This window comes from Schistocerca serialis, chromosome 2, assembly GCF_023864345.2.
Source record: "Schistocerca serialis cubense isolate TAMUIC-IGC-003099 chromosome 2, iqSchSeri2.2, whole genome shotgun sequence".
Classification (NCBI taxonomy): domain Eukaryota; kingdom Metazoa; phylum Arthropoda; class Insecta; order Orthoptera; family Acrididae; genus Schistocerca; species Schistocerca serialis.
The window spans coordinates 118,914,563-118,938,333 of NC_064639.1; the positions used below are offsets into that span (position 1 = coordinate 118,914,563).

The 23,771-nt window shown below is 37.2% G+C and overlaps 1 protein-coding gene across 1 annotated transcript in view; it reads left to right on the forward strand.

The window, feature by feature from the left end:
- Positions 1-23,771, forward strand: part of LOC126456794 (solute carrier organic anion transporter family member 5A1) — a 243,415-nt gene that overhangs the window by 192,074 nt on the left and 27,570 nt on the right. The window contains exons 6-11 of the mRNA XM_050092584.1: positions 2,445-2,645; positions 3,066-3,173; positions 5,425-5,534; positions 12,734-12,863; positions 13,461-13,625; positions 14,917-15,115. Of these exons, the coding sequence (XP_049948541.1) occupies positions 2,445-2,645; positions 3,066-3,173; positions 5,425-5,534; positions 12,734-12,863; positions 13,461-13,625; positions 14,917-15,115 (913 nt within the window). The remainder of the gene's footprint in view (positions 1-2,444; positions 2,646-3,065; positions 3,174-5,424; positions 5,535-12,733; positions 12,864-13,460; positions 13,626-14,916; positions 15,116-23,771) is intronic.

Genomic DNA, 23,771 nt, shown 5'->3' on the forward strand with positions numbered 1-23,771 from the left:
CATCTATTGTACCACAATGAGTCTTTATCACCACCCTCAATCTTGCTCGGCACATACTGGTCTAAGGTGTCTTGTATAATGTTTCTCAATTTCGTCAATTTTTGTTCCACATCTTCTTTCTTGGAGCTGAATATTTGATGTTGACTACTCAGATAAATTGCAGTGTGTTTCAAATCACTTTTCTGAGGAAAGATATTTTCCAATGTTTCTGGACATTCCTTCTAACACTTGTAGTCAATGATGCTGCAACACCTTTCAGTCACTAATGGTCTCACCTGCATTAACTGATTTGAATAGCTTGTGTCTGTTAGTTACTGCAGGGTCTAAGACATTACCGTCATGTGTCAGTTCTGTAATTACCCATTCAAAGTAATTTTCAGATAAGATATTGAAAACACTCTCACACGAACCACTGTCTCTGGCATCAATTTTAATAGCATTATTTCTCTCATGGTTTTACTGGCAAATTGAAATTTCCCCTTATTATGGTGACATGAACAGGAAACTTACTTGCCACATTCTCCACATTTTCTCAGAAGTGCTCTACCACCACAGCTCACATGGCAGATAGTTGATAAAAGATTAATGCTGAGATGCTCCTTTTGAAAAGGACATAACTGCTTTTCATCTAACACCTGATTTCCTTCCCTACGCTTGTCTAAACAGCCTGTGCTCTGTTTGTTGTAACCTCATTGTTGACAAAGCAATGAAGCCCAGTCTGTCTTCCTTCCTTTCTTATGCATTTGTACAGTGCAATAAACATTTATCAGATTATGTGCCAGAATATTTGTTTATCTACATGTGATGTGTGATGTATTTGAAGTGTTTGCTTTCTGCCTGGACTGATGATATTATTGCTTGTAAATAATAGAAAAAATGAGTTGGGTACTATGACAACATATTGTGGTGATGGTTACCCATCCTAATGCCAGTATAGCAAACAAAGCTATATGACTGGTCTTAATTGGTCCATTATACATTGTACATTGAAGAAAACAGTTATGTGTTACAGGAGCCTTTTTATCTTTATTTCCAAACAATATATATCTTGAATATGTGGCTGAGCACATACTTAATGGCTTATAGATGGCTGGCCTGCCCAGTCCTTCAGATTTGACACTGCTTCAACAAGCTGCTTTTCAGAGTTACTGCTTGTTTGCTCAAATAACTTCTCAGTTGGCCTAAAAGGGTTGAGTGGATGCAGTTCCAGATCTAATCACTGCAAAATACGAGGTGGCTACTGGGAATCAGACCTAGGACCTGTGTACAATTCTCCCACATTAGTCATTTATTACTTATAGACCATGTATGAATACTGTCTATTATTATTTGAAGCATTTGTTCCCAGTACTTCCTTCACAACATTTTCCAGCAACAAAGTATGTATGTCGGATAAAGTTTTCTGTACAGATCATGCCTTTGTACTTCTAACTGTAGCACCTCAAATTTTGGCACCTGACACTCTGTAAAACTTGTAAAGGAAGGAAAGGGGCAAAGGCAGGTTGATGCTTTGCGAATATATTCTCAGGTGCTTCAAAGGTAAGAGCACCATCTAAAGAAGGAGCCATCCTTCAATAAACAGTTTTTGAACTATCAAAAATGTTGCATATGTTAAAAGCTCCCCAATACATTGCCAGAATGTGTAGTACCATGTGTGTAATTTCAAATACTGATTTCATTTATACACCTCTTGAATGGAAAGATCTGAACTTCATTGACATACTTCTGATATAACACATCAATATTCGTGATTTTAATCACCATTAGGAAGTATTATTCCTCAAACACAAATGGTCTCTATTATGCCTTTTGACAGGGAATGTTGTTATTGTTGCATATTCATGCAGAATACTTTGAATTGAGTCTCTTGGAAGACTATTGTCTTGGAAATGTAGAGTTATATTCTCCTCAAGAAATAAAGTACAGTTAACAGAGAAAATTGTTTCTTAATCATTCTGTGGCTGTAAACTGCCTCAAGAGGTGAACAGTCTACATTACAATCAGGCATTTACATTTCTGCCGTATCACTTGTCATAAGATGCATGAGCTTAAAACTTTTGTTGCATGACAACACCTAACAAGCAGATGAGCTTTATTGCTGCTCTCTGTAAAACATATTTCATTTTAAAATTTTTCCAACTGTCTTGTGGTTACAGCTGAGCTGTTGATATCAGTCTTAGATTAAGAGTCAAGAAACACAATCAAGGCATTTTTTTCCATTTATTTTATTCTTTTGATACAATTTTATCTACATTAGGTCTAATATCATTAGTGTATGCTCATGTGAGCTTTTCTTGCCTTCCTCATGCTGGTTACAGCTGGATATTATTTTGTAGAAATTTATTCTTTCATTTTATACACTGGAATGGTGCATATGTAGCTTAACAGAATACTGAACTTAAAGGAATTAAAATTACAGTTACTGCATCAACATTTTGTTTCAGGCCTATCGTCACCACCGTTGGCCCCACACAACAACCTCCGTGGTGACAACTGCATACAGGGGTCACCATCAACAGCTGGCCCCGTCATGCTGTTCCTAGTGGCACAACTTTTACTTGGTTGTGGAGGTTCACCACTTTTCACCCTTGGAACAACGTACATAGATGACCATGTTCGACCAGAAAGTGCCTCTCTCTATATTGGTAATCTTATGTTTCATGTGATCAGTACTTCATTTTATAATAAGTGTTGCTGACTGCAACTAAAATAGTTTGAATCTGTTAATATACTTTATTTTAGTACTAATTATTATTTTATGTGTAGTGCATATACTGTATTTTACACAAGAGGGTCTGTATGAGAGTTATTCAATTGTTTTCAGCACATAGTGTACCAAAACTGTGGAAATGTGTTTAGTGTTTGAAAAATTTATTTTTGGCCTTCAAGGCTGTTCCATCTGAATAGTCACTCTAAGTTACAAAGATAGTTTTCACTTTCAGTCCCAGTAATGTTATAATTAATTGTTACAGAATAATCTGAGGGGCATTTATTACATTAAATATAGTTCTGTATTGGATTTTCACACACCAGAATTCAGCTAACACTCTGTCTTTTTGTTGCAGGCTGCATGTACAGCATGGCAGCATTTGGACCAGTCCTAGGATTTCTCCTTGGAGCTTATCTTTTATCATTCCATATGGATTCCTTTTCTGGAACCATAGTTAATATAGGTAAGGACTTTGTAGTGTATCAGTTACCAGATTTCAAATTTGACTACTACAGTTTTATAATCTACTACATTTGTAAGTTGATCAGCTTTTAGAAATGGTACAATACAGACACCAACCCTTTATAAGATTGTCCTGAAGTAGTATGAGTCATATGAAATTCCCATTTACAAAATGAAACAAAAATTCTCATTAATTCAATGACATACTTTACTTTGTGTTCATTTCCAACACTCAGATGGTTCTGTAAAAACCTCAGACCATTTCAGATCCACCAAGAAGCAATGGTACCTCAGGTTTCACAGTTGTCATTTGTTCTACATTAAAAAGGCCCTCAGTTGCACCCATGGGCTTTGCATCTGCTTTTGCCCAAAAATCTGAAATGATCTTACCAAAACTGTCACAGACAGACAATGTCCTGCCCAAATAGTCTAGAAATAGTTTTCTGTGCCCTTACTTCCTCTGACTCCGATGAACCCATCACAACTGTACTGCTTAGTACTCCTGTTGTCATCTAATACCACCCGAGCATTGTGAAGGGCAACCACATCCTGCACCAGTGCTTTGACTACTACTCAACATGTCCAATGATGAGAGAGAATCTGCTACAGCCATGGATCCGCATAGCATTCCAAGTAAGTGTCGGTCATTCCCGATCACTTTCTATCCGCTCATTTCTAATATGGTGCAACCTAACAGGTGTGTGGCAAAGGAAACGTGGCAATTAGCTACATCACAACGCAGTATGAGGCCTGTGGAAAAATATTGAGCCTATGCACATTGCAGCTTTGTGATCATATTGCATCCACCTGATTTCCACGTGGCTATGCAAGCCGTGCAGGCAGCTGTGTCATAAGACAAGATAGTGTCGGTCATCTTTCAGCAACTTCCATCAAGCTGTGTGAAGTTTATTCACCTTCTCTCTTGCACACATCATCAGTTTGAATGCCATGCAGATTGAGCACACTCTTGCAGTGCCCTAGAGCCTACCCAAAATACTATCCTCATCGTCAAAGTAGCATCTGTTACCCACTTAGTCCATCTCTATGCCAACCCTGCAGCCAATGCTAAACTGCACAGTTTCTTCTTCTGTGGATGATCTTGATTCTAAATCTGTTGTATATAAACCCACTCATCACCTCCTTCTGCAGATCAGTCATGTGCTCTTTTTTTCCGTAATAAGGCTAGAGTCATAGTGAAAGTATCCATATCATACACTGGCTGTGCTGTAATTATGATGCAGCTTTCTTTGTAGGAATGAAAACTAATCAGCTGTGTACCCACTGCTAGTCAACACCAAAGTGTAGGAACCGTAAACTCAACTACCTAGTTGTTGAACATTCTGCACACTAAAACACAAGTGGCTTAACAGCTGTTTCAGTACTTGTGCCTGTTAACTAACATATGGGAGCTGTGCTCATGGCCAAAATCTTGATTAGCCTCTTCCTCCTCACTCATATTTTTCAGTCTTGTCATTTTCCAGACAACTCCTTCCCCATAACAAACTCGTAGACATCTCCTCCTCTCCTTCTTCCCATGACCCATTAATCTTTTCCAGTATCTGAACACCATACCTCCTGATAGTTTAATTGCTACATTGCTTTACTATCCTCCCCTCCCATCTGTCAGTATGAGTAATCACATGGTGTTGCCATCGGTGTACATGTTCAATTATCTGTGTGGTGATGGGTCCTTGTACTTGTAAAAGGTTGGGTCCTCAGAAACTCGACATGCTTTTCCCTTTATGTGTGTATGAATACAAAACACATTTACGTGTGAGAGATTGAGCACATTTCTTCATTTTTGTTTAGTATTCTTGCTCTATAGTGATAGTGAAAATATGTTGTGGAACCAATGGAGCAAATATTTTTTTCTGTGTTGGGAGAGACCTGCATATTACTATTGATGCAGTCCATTATGTATAGTGAAATTGGCTGATAGGCAAATGAGCTTCTCATAGTTGAAAGATGGCTTATGCAAGGTGTTTAGTAGGCTGTTAGTCCTTCAGTGCTCTCAGATATTGAGACCTGTGTTTGCATTTTATTATTCATTAGATCATACTTTTGTTATGTGTTACATTAACCCGTAAGTTACGAAGATGGTAAGTAGTAATTTATAACTCAAACATCAGTCATGGAAAAAACCTTGATGACTTTTTTTTGTTTGGTATTATTTTGACTGAATCCATTATTATTCAGAAACAGATTTTTTTTCTCTCTTTCAAAAAACAACACACAAAATTATTTGTTCACAGATCCTGGAGACCGCCGTTGGGTGGGAATGTGGTGGGGAGGTTTCCTCTTGTGTGGCCTCCTACTGATTCTTGTTGCCATTCCATTTTATGCCTTCCCAAAAACTCTGCAGGTAAACTATGGTTATGATGATACATAATATATACAAACTATATGAGTTTTGATTATAATGCCTTTAATGTCTGAGATTAATGAATTATATATGCAAGTAAATGAAGTAAAGTCCCTTTTTTACGTTGCTGCATTTTACATTTTCCCAGTTTTTACATTCGTTTTTTGTCGGTCCTAACAAAAGTCCTGTTCTCCCAATACAACCCTTTCCTCTTGTTAATGATTCTGTTTTTCAGCATTTTCTGCATTTTAAGTTTTCTTTGATATTACCATGACCTTTAACATTGATTTTCATACAGATTTCTGCAAAAAGTGCATCATATTCCTGCTCAAAATCATCCTTGAAACAAAGCAGAAAAAGCAGACGATATGCAAAGATATTGGTCATGTAATGTAGTGTTAGCACAGGAAGCAGGATTTTCATTGTCGGCATGTTGTGTCATGGCCACCTGTACTATAGGTTCACAGTGTTTGGAAGAGTGGAAAGTATACTGAGTCACTGCCTTAATGATAATCACGATCTAACAATAATGACTCTCCTAGCAACCTTCCATTTGCTTATTGCATTGCATTACAACAGCTTTAATTTACTTTCAGTCATTGATACAAATAAACACTGCTTTTGAAGATAGTCATCTCTGTAATAGGCTTACACTAATCATTGTTACTTCTGCATAAAATATGCTAATTTGTACTAGGCATGTAGTCTTAAGTTGGTATAAACTGATAAAATGGAAATGTCGTGTGGCTAGGGCCTCCCGTCGGGTAGACCGTTCGCCTGGTGCAGGTCTTTCGATTTGACGCCACTTCGGCGACCTGCGTGTCGATGGGGATGAAATGATGATGATTAGGACAACACAACACCCAGTCCCTGAGCGGAGAAAATCTCCGACCCAGCCGGGAATCGAACCCGGGCCCTTAGGATTGACAGTCTGTCACGCTGACCACTCAGCTACCGGGGCGGACTTATAAACTGATGTCAGACATAAACATTCCACCGCAAGATGCTCTGTAACGTGATAACGATTTCCATACTCTTTTTCCATACTCTTTCTCATCCAGGACGTTCCTGACCAGAGTGACATCCTTTTTGGCAAGAAGCTGTAGATTTCATGCCTATTGGTCTCTGTTTATGAACACTGCCAACTTTAGGATTTAACCAATATTATGCGACAAGCTTTATTTACCATAATTTTATAATTATTTTCAAGAACCAGTTGTGCTAAGCAGCAGAGAAGCTATGGAAGCTGTTAACATTTGAGGCAGTTCATTGATAGTGCAGCAGGTGGTGATAATGCCTGTGATGCTTTGTATACTGTGGAGAGACAAGTAGAGCTAACTGCTGTTAGAAAGAAACAAAAACAATTATTTCAGATGTTTTAAACAGGCAAAATTTAAATTATTTTAATTTCATATTTTGAACAATATAAAGAGTATAACAGTAAGAGAAATTTATTCATTTTTGCTTGTTATATTTCCTTTGCTTTCCTGTTTTTTACAGTTCCCTGCATTTTACAACTTTTTGGATTAGTCCACTGAAAACTGTAAAAAGGAGCTGTTACTGTACTGTGTTTTCAGGCTGAATTTCTACTTCATGAAGAACAGTTTAAATTTCATGGAACTCTATTTTACACTATTTTCTGCAACAGAAATTACATGATCAGAAGTAGTCAAGTGAAGCTTCAGTCTCATTCCTATAATTTTTTTGCTTGGTTGCCATATTGTTGCCCATTGCATAGTGATGTGGCCCAGTATATTCCCAGTGGGAGGGAACTTATAAAATGGGAATATTGTGAGGAATATTTCTTTGGCATGGAAAGATTTCCAAAAATTGGGAATTTATGAAAATTTTTAGATTTTGAATGTTTTAACACTTATTAACAGCTAAAGAACCTCAAAGCTAGGTTAACTAAGTAAATTCGTACATTTTAACCCAAGATTTATCATTCCATGCATTAATTTCCTCCCAAAATCCATGCAAAACATCATTTACCGTAAGTCTGGTGGAAAAAAATAATTTAAAATATTCACTAGGTCTACCATTTTTAGGCAGGTAGAAACCCCACATTTCTCTCTGGAGGTGTAATTCTCAATTGTGCATTATCTGTAGTGTTTTTTTTAATTTTTCCAAATGAATGACTAGAGGTGTTTCGCTTTCAGAATGTAAAGACTCCTCATTTCATGTGATGAATTATGATTTATAAAATTATTTTCTGAAATATTGCAATTACTTTCACTTTTAGAATTGTTAATTAATATTTTACCATGTTCTATGTCAATAAAATCACTTGTATTTTCAAGTAAATAATAGCTCTCAGCTGGATTATTCACATAATTTTTCCCCGAAATGTCATTTTCAATGACTAATGTTTACAAAATTTTCACGAGTTTATTTTAAACTTAATTGCCTAAAATACCTCTAACGCCGACAGAAGACTTAATAAATCGAATAAACAAACTTTCCTGTGTGTTTTAGTAACTTTAGTTACTAGATGGCATATCATTATTATAAACTCGGTTTTTCTAAAGGTTGATTATTTTGACGTTGGCAGTTCTAGGAAATGTAAGAGTCATAAATGTTGACGGTTGTCAGTTCTAGTGCTAATTCTTTGATATTTAAAACATTGAAAATCAAAAATTGTGTTTATTTCTAACAAGGAGGTTAAGTCCAGACCCATATAAGATTTAACCATATAATTACTGCTTTTATCTATTAACAGTTTTTTGAGCTATCTTACTAATTAATCATAAATTCCCAGGAATTTATGAATTTTTGGAATATTGCCAGCAATATTCCCTGGGAATATTTCTTCAGTTTTAAATTCCCGGGAATTTTACAACACTACAATTGCATATGAAATAAGTTGTTGACATTGAGCTGAACTCTTGAACATTTGTCTCTAGTTTCCCTCCATTTTCTCTGTCGCATCAGCTAAATACAATTTTGAGCAGTTGCGTATGACTTTCCTGAAATCTAGCCCTTTTCCTAGACCTCTCCAGTCCTTTTCCCTTCAACGCTTCTGCCTGAAGAAAGAACTGGCTCTGAAAGCTTGCCACTTACAAGTTACTGTATAACACATGTTGGAAATTACTTAATACCAGTGATAGGCAGTACCTGTCCTATTCAATTTTCATATGCAATGGAAGAGAACTGACTAATTTGGTAGACTATTGACTGAAAAGCAGAGAGCAAATGTTAATTCACAATTGTGAAACTGGTGTCAACCAACATCCCTGTACTGTGTTATCAGAAACCAAAGAAGACAAAACTAAAATACATTAGCTAACAGAAGTTTTTAAATATATAAAAAAACTATTCTAAAAAACTGTAATCTTATCTTAACTGAATGCACTTTTTATTTTCTTTCTATCATAGTGAATGCAGTGCATTACCGAAACATGAGTTTGCTTTATCAGTCATAGATGCAGTAGCATTGATATAGCAGGAAAACAGATAAAGAGTGCACTGCACACACCACAAATGGTTCACATCTGTTGATTATAGGTGCAAATCTGAGTTAGAATAAGGTGAGGTACTTGTGTGAAATTAAAAAAAAAAAAAAAAAAAAAAAAAAAAAAAAAAAAAAATAATAATAATACCAGAATTGTAAGCATAATAGCAAGTTTCAGTGGGTGTCAAATATTAAAAAGATTAAAATTTACCTACCAAGCAAAACAAGATGGTACCTGCTCTTTATGCAACATAAACTGCACAATGCCGAAGGGGATCAGGTACATGAACCATCTTCCAGTCATGGGGAAAATGACCAATATCTGGATACTACCATGTTATGTGCTAGAATTATGTTTTTGATGATAGTTTTATGGTATTTAAATTTTTATTTTGGTATAGTTTGCTTTTGTTTTCTGTGGTTGTGGAAGAGGGCTGTTATGCCAGATATTGAATTGTCCATTTTGTTAATAGATATTGACTTTGTGTGGTTTGTTAGCCTTGAATCAAAAACTACTTTTTCCAGTATCTCACCTGACAGAGCACTGGACGTAAAGAAAAATACATGGACTGTGTCTTCCTGAAGCATAAGGTGCAATGAAAAAGAAATGAGCCAGAGACTGTAAAATGAAAACAGCTGAAAAGATTGTAATGTTGTTGCCTGTGGAACGAGGTGTGGTCCCTGTGAGAGTGCTGAGATAACAAACTCACTGCTAGAGGGAGACAGGCACATCCCTGTGGCACCAGAGCAAGTACATGCATGTGCCAACCATCCACTGCAGTCAGTCATGCTGAAAAGAATGAAGGACTCAAAACAAAGAGCAAAATGGTGAAGTGTATCATTTTTGGTTGTGTTGACTCTGTATTCTTCCACTGGGGACTTAAATGCTTTGCCTCTGGTTGAAAGTGACGACACATTGTCTCATTTCCGGTGAACCGGTGAACACTTGTGATAGGAACTCAATCCCTTCCTTGGCATTGCACTGCAGGTGTGCCATGGAGAGTTTCATTTGACATGCTTCCTGTGTTGATTGAGTGCAAGACACTCACTGGGCGCACACTTTGCAAAATTTCAAGGTGTCCTTAATGATGGCATGAACATTTCTGATGCTTAATCTGACCTCTGCAACAATGGCTGGTTTCATAACTCACCACTCATGAGTAATGAGAGCATGTTGCTGCTGGGTAATGGCATCAGTAAAACAGTGTGGTGTTCCAGCCTGTGCATCATTGGCCAATGACATCCGTCCTTCCGACAATCACTTGACCCTTGAAGGAAGGAAGGAAGGTTAGGGTTTAATGTCCTGTCATCAGTGAAGCTGTTAGAGATGGAGCACAAGCTGAGATTGTTTTAAAGATGGAGAAGGAAATTAGCCATGCCATTTCAAAGGAGTCATCTCAGTAATTCCTTAGGGAAATCAGGAAGAATCTAAATCTTGATGGCCGGATGCAGATTTGAAAACAAGTCGAGCCTTTTGTTCTGCACACTCCTGCTCCTAGCCCGGTTTGACCGTCCCAATGGACATGCAGTATTCTCCATACACTTGTGCCATTATTCAATCAATCTTTGCTCCTTGCACTCTTTCCACTGTCAGGAAATACGCCTCTTTGACCGTTTGAAGCCTCCATTTAACTACTGTCACTAAGATTGAGTGCAGTCAGTGGTCGGTGCATGTGCAAGCTCACTCTGGGTGTGTCCCTTTAGCAGCAAATATGGAATCACAGTGCTCTTGTCGGCCACAGTACTCATTGAGTGCAACTATCATTTCCTCATTTTATGAAAATTTCCTCCTGGAAAGCCAAAGTGTCAAGTTAGGGAACAGGAAGAAGTCACTTTGGGCTATGTTTGATGAGTAGGATAGATGAGGAACCAATTCAAAACCCATTTTATGCATTTTTGCTGTTGTTATTGGTGATTTGTGTGATTTTGCATTATCTTGGCGAAAGAGTAGGTTTTTTGCATGCCAACCTAGGCCTTTTTCGGCCAATGCCAGTTGAAAACAGGGCAGCAGTGTAGCATAATAGCATCCAGTTATTAACTTTGCCTCGTTCTAAGTAATCTAAGGGAATTATTCCTTGCGAATTCCTAAAAACAGTGCCATCACCTCGCTGCTTGACAAAAAGTCTTTACCTTCTTCGGTGCACTTTTACCAGCCTTTGTCCATTGATTTGACTGCCATTTTGACCTTGGTATGTAACAATAGATCCGGGTTTCATTAGCAGTCAAACATCAACACAAAAAGTCTTGCAGATGGCAACAAAACATTGCCAATTTATTAATTACCAAGCAAATGGTCTTTAGTGTTGGTCCAGAGTGTATGTGAACATCATCCAATTCTGTTTTGATTTGAGTGGCAGTCCAGGCCCTCAAACGAAAATGTTTAGTAACAGCACAAAACTTGGTTTTGCCCATTTTCAATCGCAGTCGACACACTGATCAATTCGGATGCTGTCCGTAATGAACTGTACTGAACTGTATGCTATACATTGTTGAAATTCTATGCACAATTCTTAGAATAATCAAGCTTACCAATCATGAAGGCACAACAAAAATGTTCCATTCTTTCATGGAAATTTTCCACACATCAGACCACCCTCATATTTTTCTGAATAAGTTCCTATGTTCATTTGAACATATTAAAAAATTTACCACCTTTCACTGGAAATGATGCTTAAACATTGAGTGGAATACTACACAGCATACTTATATGAAAGAAAGAGTTTACTTGTATGTGAGAAAAATATCCCAAATTTCTCTTTAGTTTATTTCAAGAGCTCAGAATTGTGTAAAAGTGGTTACTTTTTCTTTTCACAATGATAGTGGTTTGATAAGCTGAAAATCACCTTTCGATTCCCTTCATTCTTTCAAAATTCTACAGAGCTCCATACAGTAATGTGAGACCAGCACTTCTAGGTATACGAATGTAGCAGGTAGATTGATTTTTCACATCACCATCATTGCAGGGCTTGAAAGAAATGGAAAGAAGCTAGTAGGAAATTGAAGTTAAATCAGCCTGCAGATGTTTAGATTGGCAGAGCTGTGCTTCGGAAAGGCAGGTAACATGGTACTTGTTCCAGTTTGGCACACTTTTGTAACTTGCCAAACAATCAATCAAACATGCTGCAAAGCATAGATTTTTTCATAATCATTATGGAAAAATCCTCCAATTGAAAATTCACTTAAGGGCAATGCAAAACCTTTGGTTCATTTTATTTTACAAGCTTTACACACATACGAAGATAAATTAGAAATAAAGTAATTTAAAAGTGTCAGTTTCTATGTTATTTTTTTTCTGTAATATTTTATGCATATGAGTGATGATACTGTGACAGTGAGACACAAACATAAACATGGACAAATCTGATATTTTCAGAATCAATCAAGGTTTTTCTATAGCTGAAAACAAGTGTGACAAATATTAAGAAATGGGTAGTGAGGGTGTTAACAGAAAAGAAACTATGTAATCTATTGAGAAATTTTACAAAATGTCCCAAAAATAGTTGAAGAAAAAAAACATTCATTCTTGAAAAACCATTGGTTCTGAAAGCATGAAATTCATCTTGCTGAATGTTGATTTGTCCTTTTTTTTGGGAGAGTGTTTATCAGTTAATTTTAATTCTACACTTTAAGTTCCGATTTTCGATTTATTTTTTTTACCTTTTCTCATTTTTAGTCTCTTAGCAGTAAAATGAATCCTGCTGTATTTTATGACAGATTATTAACTACCTATGCTTCTGTTCTTCACTAGAGAGAAAAAGAGAAAATTCGTATGTTGGAAAAAGCTCGTCCACCAGATGCCCCTAGGCCACATAAGTCTACAGACCCAAACACGTCTTGTGGGCAAACAAATGATTCAGGCTATGGGAAAGATATAAAAGGTGAGATTGATGGTTAATGGACATTTATTAATTTATCTCTTTTGATGACAGTACTGATATTTTTTATTGCAGTAATTGATTCTTCCATCACTTCTTGGTAGAACACCTTCATGGTTATAATGCTTTGTAAAACACACAATTTTGTGCTTTTAATTTATAATATTTTATATTTATATGAACATTTAATTTGATTTGTCTGCCACCATGTAAGCATTTTTGTTCCTGTACAAATTTAGTGGGAGAAATAAGTCAGTTATCTGACCAACTCAGAATACAGCATGAAATCTGCACAAAAAAGGAAATTTTATATTTACTTACTATTTAGTACTTATTAAGTTTGATGTTGAGATGAAAAGATCAATTTAGTGGGGGGTAACATTTTGAATGAAGTCTTATTAACTGTTTGCAAGACTGTTCGTTTTGCTGTTCACGTGGTTAATAATGAGATAATAGTTGTTGCATTTCATTGCTGTGTTAAATATTGACTTTACTCTTTAAACTTGGTGATGACTGACACCAATTATTTTTACCTTATGATCTGCACTTTATGAACTATTTAATCAGTTCCCACAATGATTTTTATTATTTTTGTTGTAGACATTCCACGCTCAATGTGGCGACTTGTGTGCAATCCTGTTTACGTGGTTACTTGTTTGGGTGCCTGTATGGAACTTATTATTGTATCGGGTTTTGTTGTGTTCCTACCAAAATACCTGGAGACGCAGTTCAGTCTTGGAAAAAGTCAAGCCAGTGTATTTACAGGTCTGTATAAAGAGAAAAGTTGCATTTGAGCTTCACATTGCTGTCATTTATTATAAGTTGATACATATATTTTAAGGTAGATGGTCATTCCTTTAAGTATCTTGAATAAGTGAAAGTTTTAACACAACTGATGACATATTATGAGTACAGTGTTACATATCAGCTAGTGCTATGACCATATTTGTTTACTGTGTGACAAAAGTTGTCTGCAGATTGTGCATATTGCACAGTGGAGCCCTCAATCTTTTGGATGTAAAGTTTACACTTTCTTCATACACTCCATATGTTGCACCCTATGGTTTTCATTTGTTTCCAAAGTTGAAAGAATATCTATGTGGGAATACTTTCCCTGACAACTTTAAGGTTTGAGAGGTAATGTCGAACTGAATGAGAAGCATGTAATGCATATATAGCGCTGGAATCAGTAACACTCTTCCCAATGGTCAAAAAATAATTGGACATCAGTTGTATATATGTGCAAAACTAACTAAAATATATTCTTAATGTGTACCTTCTGGTGTACCAGGCAGGCAGCCAAAAAAAGAATGAAATGCTTTTGATATGCAAAAGGAGAAAAACTCACTGTCTATTGTACTGTAATATGGGAGTCTATCTTCAGGAAAAAGTAAAAGAAAATGATGAAGGAAAAATGGGGATCTTATAAAGGAATGAGGCAGTAAAGCGATCCGAAAGTTGAATTATGGGACACGTGGTATGGCAGTTAACATTGAAAATCCAGCATATGGATGGTATTTGAAAACCTAAGAAGTTACAAATAGTCAATTTCATGTGTATTCAAATCCAATTTGCACGGTGTAGGATAAAGTTTTCATTTATGACATTGTATTTGTATTTTAGACGGGCGACTTTAAAATGCTCATTACCTAGCGTAATGTTTTCCTCTGTAGGTTCACTAAATCAATCTATAAATACTGCAGTTACTCATATAACAACACCACAGCTTTCTTTGTGTAAGCAAGTTCATCTCTAATCACCTCACTCTAACAAGTTAAGCTTCAGTGCATCTCCTCTATTGTTTGCTTTTCATAGCTAACTTCCAACTCAGATTTGCAGTGCATTTTTGGACTTACAGACATTCAAGAATTTGCCATGTACCTCTATGAATGTTCATTTTTCTTATTCATTATTTCTTTTTTATTTGTCTAGATATAAGAGTGTTCCATATTCTGGAAGCTAGTGAATCTTTCACTGGCTCTGTTGCAAATACTAAAATTGTGCACTTTGTGTATTCATTTTTTTCTTGAAAGTTATCTTTATCATTGCCTTGCAGGTTCAATAGCAATACCTGGAGCCTGTATCGGCATCTTCATGGGTGGCTGCCTCCTTAAACGTTTGGAACTGCGACCTAGGGGTGCTGTGCAGTTTGTTCTGATCTCTAACACAATATGTCTAGCCTGTTATGGGTTGTTGTTCTTCCTTGGCTGCGACAATGTGAAGATGGCAGGAACAACAATACCATACTTCAACAGGTACGGCATGTGCATAAATAACTATGTAATACCCCATGACTAAATATTTCTTGAGTCACTGATTCAGCTCTAAATGATGCAAAAATTTGGTGGGTCTGTCAAAGCCACAGCTACGGTTATTTCGAAAGGAGAATATGATGCATTAGTGTTGTATGATTTACAAATGTTACGCATGTGTAGCTCTTCACTTTGAAGAAGCACAACTTCAGAGTAATAGTCGAGGTTTGTCAAATTACCTGAAATGTGTTTGATCATTGAATTTGACCTGTCTCTCTCACATCAGCTCCTCATTTGGAAGCTACCATCTCAAAGTCATTGTTTTGCAGTGGCCTTCGATGGCCTTCGAGAGATGTTCTGTGGTACTTCATTTGTTTCTACTGTTGCCTTCCTCCCTTGAAAGAATTCTGTGGACTGGTCCCATGCAACAGTGGATTTATTGCCTTTGTATGTTATCAAACCCAAACTCTTCTGTTGAAATTAATTTGAAATATTTGTGTTTCTAATCTCATTCAAGAAGAGTATGTCTCCTTGACTGTTTGGAGTAATTTTGTTTCTTGTGTCATAACGGAAGCAGAAAAAACACTCAGACATAGTTTCCAACCATAAGCCACTTAATGATTCCTAGATTGTCTTTAGCTTTAAGATGTTCTAAACTTGTTCAATCCTTTTGACTCCTCCTTTCCTGGTCGACTGGAACAGTCTCCAAATGAAGGTACTCATAAATCAATTCCAATTCCAAAGAAAGCAGGTGTTGACAGATGTGAAAATTACTGAACTATGAGTTTAATAAGTCACAGCTGCAAAATACTAACACAAATTCTTTACAGATGAATGGAAAAACTCATAGAAGCCGACCTCGGGGAAGATCTGTTTGGATTCCGTAGAAATGTTGTTGGGACACGTGAGGCAACACTGACCCTACAACTAATCTTAGAAGATAGATTAAGGAAAGGCAAATCCACGTTTCTAGCATTTGCATACTTAGAGAAAGCTTTTGACGGTGTTGACTGGAATACTCTTTCAAATTCTGAAGGTGGCAGGAGTAAAACATAGGGAGTGAAAGGCTATTTACCATTTGTACAGAAACTAGATAGCAGTTACAGGATTCGAGGGGCATGGAAGGGAAACAGTGGTTGAGAAGGGAGTGAGACAGGGTTGTAGCCTATCCCTGATGTTATTCAATCTGTATATTGAGCAAGAAGTAAAGGAAACAAAAGAAAAATTCGGAGTAGGTATTAAAATCCATGGAGAAGGACTTTGAGGTTCGCTGATGACATTGTAATTCTGTTAGAGATAGCAAAGGACTTGCAAGAGCAGCTGAAGGGAATGGACAGTGTCTTGAAAGGAGGATGTAAGATGAACATTAACAAAAGCAAAACGAGGATAATGGAATATAGTCGAATTAAATCAGGTGATGCTGGAGGAATTAGATTAGGAAATGAGACACTTAAAGTAGTAAAGGAGTTTTGCTATTTGGGGAGCAAAATAACTGATGATGGTTGAAGTAGAGAGCATACAAAATGTAGACTGGCAATGGCAAGGAAAGCGTTTCTGAAGAAGATAAATTTGCTAACATCGGGTATAGATTTAAGTGTCACGAAGTCTTTTCTGAAAGTGTTTGTATGGAGTGTAGCCGTGTATGGAACTGAAACATGGACGGTAAATAGTTTGGACAAGAAGAGAATAGGAGCTTTCAAAATGTAGTGCTACAGAAGAATGCTGAAGATTAGATGGGTAGATAACATAACTAATGAGGAGGTATTGAACAGGATTGGGGAGAAGAGAAGTTTGTGGCACAACTTGACTAGAAGAAGGGATTGGTTGGTAGGACATGTTCTGAGGCATGAAGGGATCACCAATTTAGTATTGGAGGGTAGCGTGGAGGGTAAAAATTGTAGAGGGAGACCAAAAGATGAATACACTAAGCAGATTCAGAAGGATGTAGGTTGCAGTAGGTCTTGGGAGATGAAGAAGCTTGCACAGGATAGCGTAGCATGGAGAACTGCATCAAACTATATATACACTCATCTACTACTTTAAGTGTCTCATTTCCTAATCTAATTCCCTCAGCATCACCCAACTTAAATCGACTACATTCCATTATCCTCGTTTTGCTTTTGTTGATGTTCATCTTGTATCCTCCTTTCAAGACACTGTCCATTCCGTAATAGAGGGAAACATTCCACGTAGGAAATATATATCTAAAAACAAAGATGATGTGACTTAACAAATGAAAGTGCTGGCAGGTCGACAGACACACAAACAAACACAAACACACACACAAAATTCAAGCTTTCGCAACAAACTGTTGCCTCATCAGGAAAGAGGGAAGGAGAGGGAAAGACGAAAGGATGTGGGTTTTAAGGGAGAGGGCAAGGAGTCATTCCAATCCCGGGAGCGGAAAGACTTACCTTAGAGGGAAAAAAGGACGGGTATACACTCGCGCACATACACACATATCCATCCACACATATACAGACACAAGCAGACATATTTGGTCTTTAAATATGTCTGCTTGTGTCTGTATATGTGTGGATGGATATGTGTGTGTGTGCGAGTGTATACCCGTCCTTTTTTCCCCCTAAGGTAAGTCTTTCCGCTCCCGGGATTGGAATGACTCCTTACCCTCTCCCTTAAAACCCACATCCTTTCGTCTTTCCCTCTCCTTCCCTCTTTCCTGATGAGGCAACAGTTTGTTGCGAAAGCTTGAATTTTGTGTGTATGTTTGTGTGTCTGTCGACCTGCCAGCACTTTCATTTGGTAAGTCACATCATCTTTGTTTATTTTTTTATATATATATATATATGAATTAATAGAGGGAAACATTCCACGCGGGAAAAATATATCTAAAAACAAAGATGATGTGACTTACCAAACGAAAGCGCTGGCATGTCGATAGACACACAAACATACACACAAAATTCTAGCTTTCGCAACCAACGGTTGCCTCGTCAGAAAAGAGGGAAGGGGAGGGAAAGACGAAAGGATGTGGGTTTTAAGGGAGAGGGTAAGGAGTCATTCCAATCCCGGGAGCGGAAAGACTTACCTTAGGGGGAAAAAAGGACATTATACACATATGCCTCTGAATGTACCTGCAAAAACATATCATTGTGCGACACGCAGTTCAAGAGATATGATGTCATAAGCACTGAGGTATGTGAAAAAATGCTGATGGCATCATGCATGAAGTTTTAGTACATTTACTCTTTACTGCTAAGACACTCTACAGTCAGGTCAACACCTGGCAGTACTTTTTACAGCATACAACTGCAAAGTGCAAACAACTGTAGGTGAAAGCAGTAGCCATCTACAGAACTGTGAAGAGATGTTGCCATAGAGATGTTTGTAAACATGTGAAGCAGCTGGGCTCAGCACGCAAAAACTGGTAGAGAAAAGGTTTCTTAATTTGGATACTGTACTTACACATTTGTAAATTGTGCATAGTTCTTTGTACAGTTGTTTCATCATTTCAAAGGTGTTTTCACGAATACATGGAAAAGAAATTTTTTCTATACTTTCTGACAAACACAGTTCATCTTTTTGTTTTTGATTCTAATAGAAAATTGGCAAAATGAACACCCAGGCAATGCCGGGTTTGTCAGCTAGTTACGTATAAATTTTCCACAAGAAATAATTTTAAGTTTTCTCATTGTCATGATTTAACATATTCAGGTCTCAGGTAGATGAAATAAAACATGTTGCTGTATGTGCTACCATGTTAGTATGAAAACGCTTGTAAAAATGATTGCTTTTGAATGTAAATGACATGCTTCTAGGCTTCTCCTTAGTCTTTTTTGGACCAGTTTTTATTTACCGATGAAATATGATTTGAAGCACTTTCTATGTGAGTTTCATGCACCATTTTGAAGTTAGGTTCTCACATTTATATATGTTTATCAATATTATCAGTTGCAATGATGATCAACTGTAAATTAATATTCAGTGCTTCATTTAAAAGGTCAGTAATCTCACAGAAAATGGCAGTAATAGATCCTGGTGACACAGAGCTTTACGTAATGTAAGCACTTGTAAGTCCTCCACTGTGGTACTAAATCTCCATAAATATTTGTCAATCTAGCCACGAGTTCATAGAAAGTGGTATAGGCAACATACAGTACAACTGGTCTTCCTTCCCATTTCAGATTGCAGAAGTTAAGTTAACCCTTTACTGGACCAGATTAGTGAATTGGTGTGTAGGACTTCCTGCTTTTTGTTCTGTGGAATCCTCTCATTGATGCAGTCCCTTGAAGCAATTCTCGTAGTACATCGGATTCATCCAGAGATGCAGACAGCCTGTGTGTGAGATGATGAATGGAAGCAGGGGTACTTTAAATAAATTCTGGGATGTCATGACAGTGCATTTATTAACAAACACCATCAAACAGTCTGACAATGTAAAACTCTGTAAGTTATTGAAAACTGACAGCATGGTTTGCACAGTGATCAGATTTGGATTACATCCTAATGCTGACTGAAGAGCTTAGCACTTAACAGAGATTTCTAGTATACTTCATGTTAACTTCGGAACTCTTCAAGCATTTTTCAGCAGACTATTAATTGGCATTTGTTTCTGAATATAAATAGTTTATCACATAGAGAAATTATGGTAACAAAACTCTGACACTCAGGCTCCCCCTAGCATTTAATATGCCAAAGGCACTTTTTATTATTAATATTTGATACGGAAAAGTTCTTAGTTTCATGCCTAAATATTGAAGGTGCCCATCGTTTGAGACTGCAAAGTTGAATCCATTCCTATAGCTTACTCATAGCTCCTCAGTCTGCTGGCATTGTTTCAACACTGCATGTCATAGCCAGTCTCACTACATGGCTTTGAATTGTGAGAACTTCTTTCCTACTTACCACTGTAGCTGTAGTTAACCACAGTGCTCAAATACAATGTTGAAAAAACAAAGTAAATGAGTGTTCAAATTAAAATGAACCTCCCACATTCCCTTTAGTGTTTCCTTTTCAGAATTGGGGTTTCCTGAAATAACATTCTAATTTTGAGAATCAGTATTGTTATGGTATTATAGTATGCAGTGGTAGCCTCTACATTTTGTCATTTTTCTCTATGCATTAATATTTATAGATTTCCTTACCACCAAAAACAAAATTTTAATGAACCCTTTTAATTGCTTAAAAAATAGATTTTCATCACAATCTTCGCTAAACACAAATTCTTCATTAACTGCTTTAAGAGGAAAGGAGACCACTCACTGAAAATCAAAAGAAAAGTGTGGAGTCATCAGCAGGAACATATAAAAAAGACAGAAAACTTGCTATCAAAGTAAATCTCTCTCTCTCTCTGTCACACACACACACACACACACACACACACACACACACACACACACACACACACACACTCCACCTGTGCTGTTACCTAGTGCTAGATGCATGCACAGTGCCAGGGATGCAGTTTGGCAGGTTGACTTGAGTGGAGTGGAGATTGTGTTAGGTGGGGTGGGAAATGGAGAGAGAGGTGGGAGGCAGGAAGAGGGGTTGGAGGAAGACAGTTAGCACCTTGGAGGGAGGCAGCTTGTTTGCTGGTTAGAAATGCGGGTTGGATTGGTGGCAGGTGGTAGAGCCAAGTGCTAGAGCCAGAGCAGAACAGCACATGATGCAGGTGACATGGAGAAGTGAATTGGAAGAGGAAGCCATTAGGTGGAGGATGTCGGGGTAGTTGGTTAATGGAGATTGATGCCAGATGATTCCGGGAGCTAAGCCTGTGTTGCAAGTATAACTCCCATATGCATAGTTCAGAGAGGCTGCTGGTGGAGGGAAGGATCCAGACGACTTGGGTAGTGAAGCAGCCATTGAAATTGAGCGGTGTGGTCAGCTGCATGTTTTGCGACTGGGTGGTCTACTTTGTCCCCACACCCTCCACCCAGTGGCTTCCCCTTCCTCTGTCATGTCACCACCTCCCAGTTCGCCTCTCCACTTCACCCTTAATGTGCATCACATGCCTAGCCTGTGCCCCTGCCACCCCCATTCCTAGCCAGCAAATCTGCTACCTCTATCCAAGGCACTAGCTACCCAACTCATATCCCTCTTCCTGCCTCCCACCTCTCTCTCACTCTACTCACCGTACCTGACAAAACCACCCCCCTGTCCTCGTGCACCTGCTGAAATGCACTCCCAGCATTTTGCACCCAGTTGGCACTGTGTTAGGACCAGGGAAGTGTGTGCTTGGACATGTTTGTATGTGTACTGTAGCTTAAGAAATGAATTACTCTGAAAGCTAGCTAGTTTTCTGTCTTTTTTGTGTGCTCCTGTCAATGACTCGATGCTTTTCCTTTTTGGCAAGTAGTCTCACTTCATTCTTAAAGTATTTACATTCCACCAGAACTTTCCTACTATAAACCTTCATTGATTGGTTTCTTGGGAGACTTAATACAGAATAAGCAAATTTCACTAAATTACAGATGTAATAAAATGCACACTAACTTTGTTTTCCTTCAGATTACTGTAAGAGTCATGTACTATTCAGTATATCGTGGAATATTAATTAGAATTTTCAGTTTAATAACTAACAATACAAAGAATATGCAATATTTTAAATTAATGCTTTAAGAAAATAATATCTTCTACCAAATGAGCTGCTTATTTATGCAGAACGAAATTTAGTAATTATTTACAATTTTTTTTTTTTTTCAAATTGTATGTTGCACTAATTTAAATTATTCCCACGAAATAAAGTTTTGCAGATAATGTTTACACAAATTTCATTTTTATATTACTCTGTACACAAAGAAAAACATTATATTTACGTATTCTGTGGCCTGGGCACCACCTTTTGGCAGTATTATTGATCACTATTTAGTATCCTATCATTACACAAACTTAAAATATGATGTACGTTGCCTTTAATTTCAGCTCATTGTTGTTCATGATGTATATATACTCTAAACACAACAGATACATTTTTCTTGTCACTTTGTTATGCATATAGATGATGACTTTTTTTTTAAACCACTTTTCACTCATTTCTAAGGTAAATATGAAGATGCTTGGTTTCAGCTTGACTCACTGTTACCTGTCATCATCATCATCGTCATCACACAGCCTTCAACCACATCTATCCTTCTCTATCTATCTATCTATCTTTCTTTCTTTCTTTCTTTCTCTTTTCTCTCTTTCTTTCCCTTCTCTTTTTTTACACTCGTGCTCTGCTTTTGACATGGACCTTCAGTCATGTAGTCATCAAGGCTTCTACTTTCCTCATGACTCCAGGCATAATTGATTATATTAAGTTCACATGTAACAAAAGAAATGTATTAAAATACTTTTACATTTTCCTGAATGCTTGTAAATTATTGTTAACTTTCGGTGCCCAAGTGGCATACAGATATTTATTTAGTTCAATTACATTACAAGGAGATCATCTCGTCCCATGATAAAGTCATTATTGACATACTTCATTTACAAGCATCTCATACTTTTAAACTGTAACTATTAACAGTATCTACTTTGTCATACGTTTAAGGACATTTTGAAGTTTTCCATCTTGGCTGTTTTTCACGAGTATTCAGTTTATTACTTTGCACAATTGGCCAGTTTCAGCCTTACTGGGCATTTTCAGGCACAGTATGTGTCAACATGTTGTGCAGTTTCTCTGTATTCTGTTATCATGTTAACTGCAGTGCTGAAATAGTGTTAAAATATCAAAATAGCTGTTTGTTCAAATTAAGGTGGATCCTACACAGTCACTGATGTATAGTTGCAGACTCATAATGATCACTTAATGCCAACTGACTAAATTAATAAACTGATTAATGCAGCATTTGCACTGGTTAAGTGCCTGACACACATTGCTTGGATGTACAAAGTGGCCAGCATGTAACACAGTAACTACGCTACAAAATTGTTAAGGCTTTCGTGGCCACTTGTTGACAAATAGTCAGTAACTATGCTCTTTGAATGCTAGCTATCAACTGAGTGTGGCTATGTGCTCACCACATATTTAAAGCTGCATGTTGGACAAAATTTTATAATATAAAGATATTACATTTTAGGTGTTAACATAAAAGTATAGATGGATGATGTCCTTAAATTGGTGCAAATAGTGATATTTTATGTGACAAGAATTTTGGATCCTGCACAGGGATTTTTACAGCTGGCCAAAGTTTTTCTGGGAGCTCAGATTTTCTAATTTAAGTATGAGGAATATTTTACAAATAATTATTTAATTTTTTAATGATATGAATATAATAGAGGGAAACATTCTACGTGGGAAAATATATCTAAAAATATATCTAAAAATATATCTAAAAACATATCTAAAAACAAAGATGATGTAACTTACCAAGTGAAAGCATTAGCATGTTGATAGACACACAAACACACACACAAAATTCAAGCTTTTGCAACCAACGGGTGCTTTGTCAGGAAAGAGGGAAGGAGAGGGAAAGACGAAAGGATGTGGGTTTTAAGGAAGAGGGTAAGGAGTCATTCCAATCCTGGGAGCGGAAACACTTACCTTAGGGGGAAAAAGGACAGGTATACACTCGCGCACACGCACACATATCCATCCGCACATATACAGACACAAGCAAACATTTGTAAAGTCAAAGAGTTTGGGCAAAGATGTCAGTTGAGGCTGCCCAAACTCTTTGCATTTACAAATGTCTGCTTGTGTCTGTATATGTGCCGA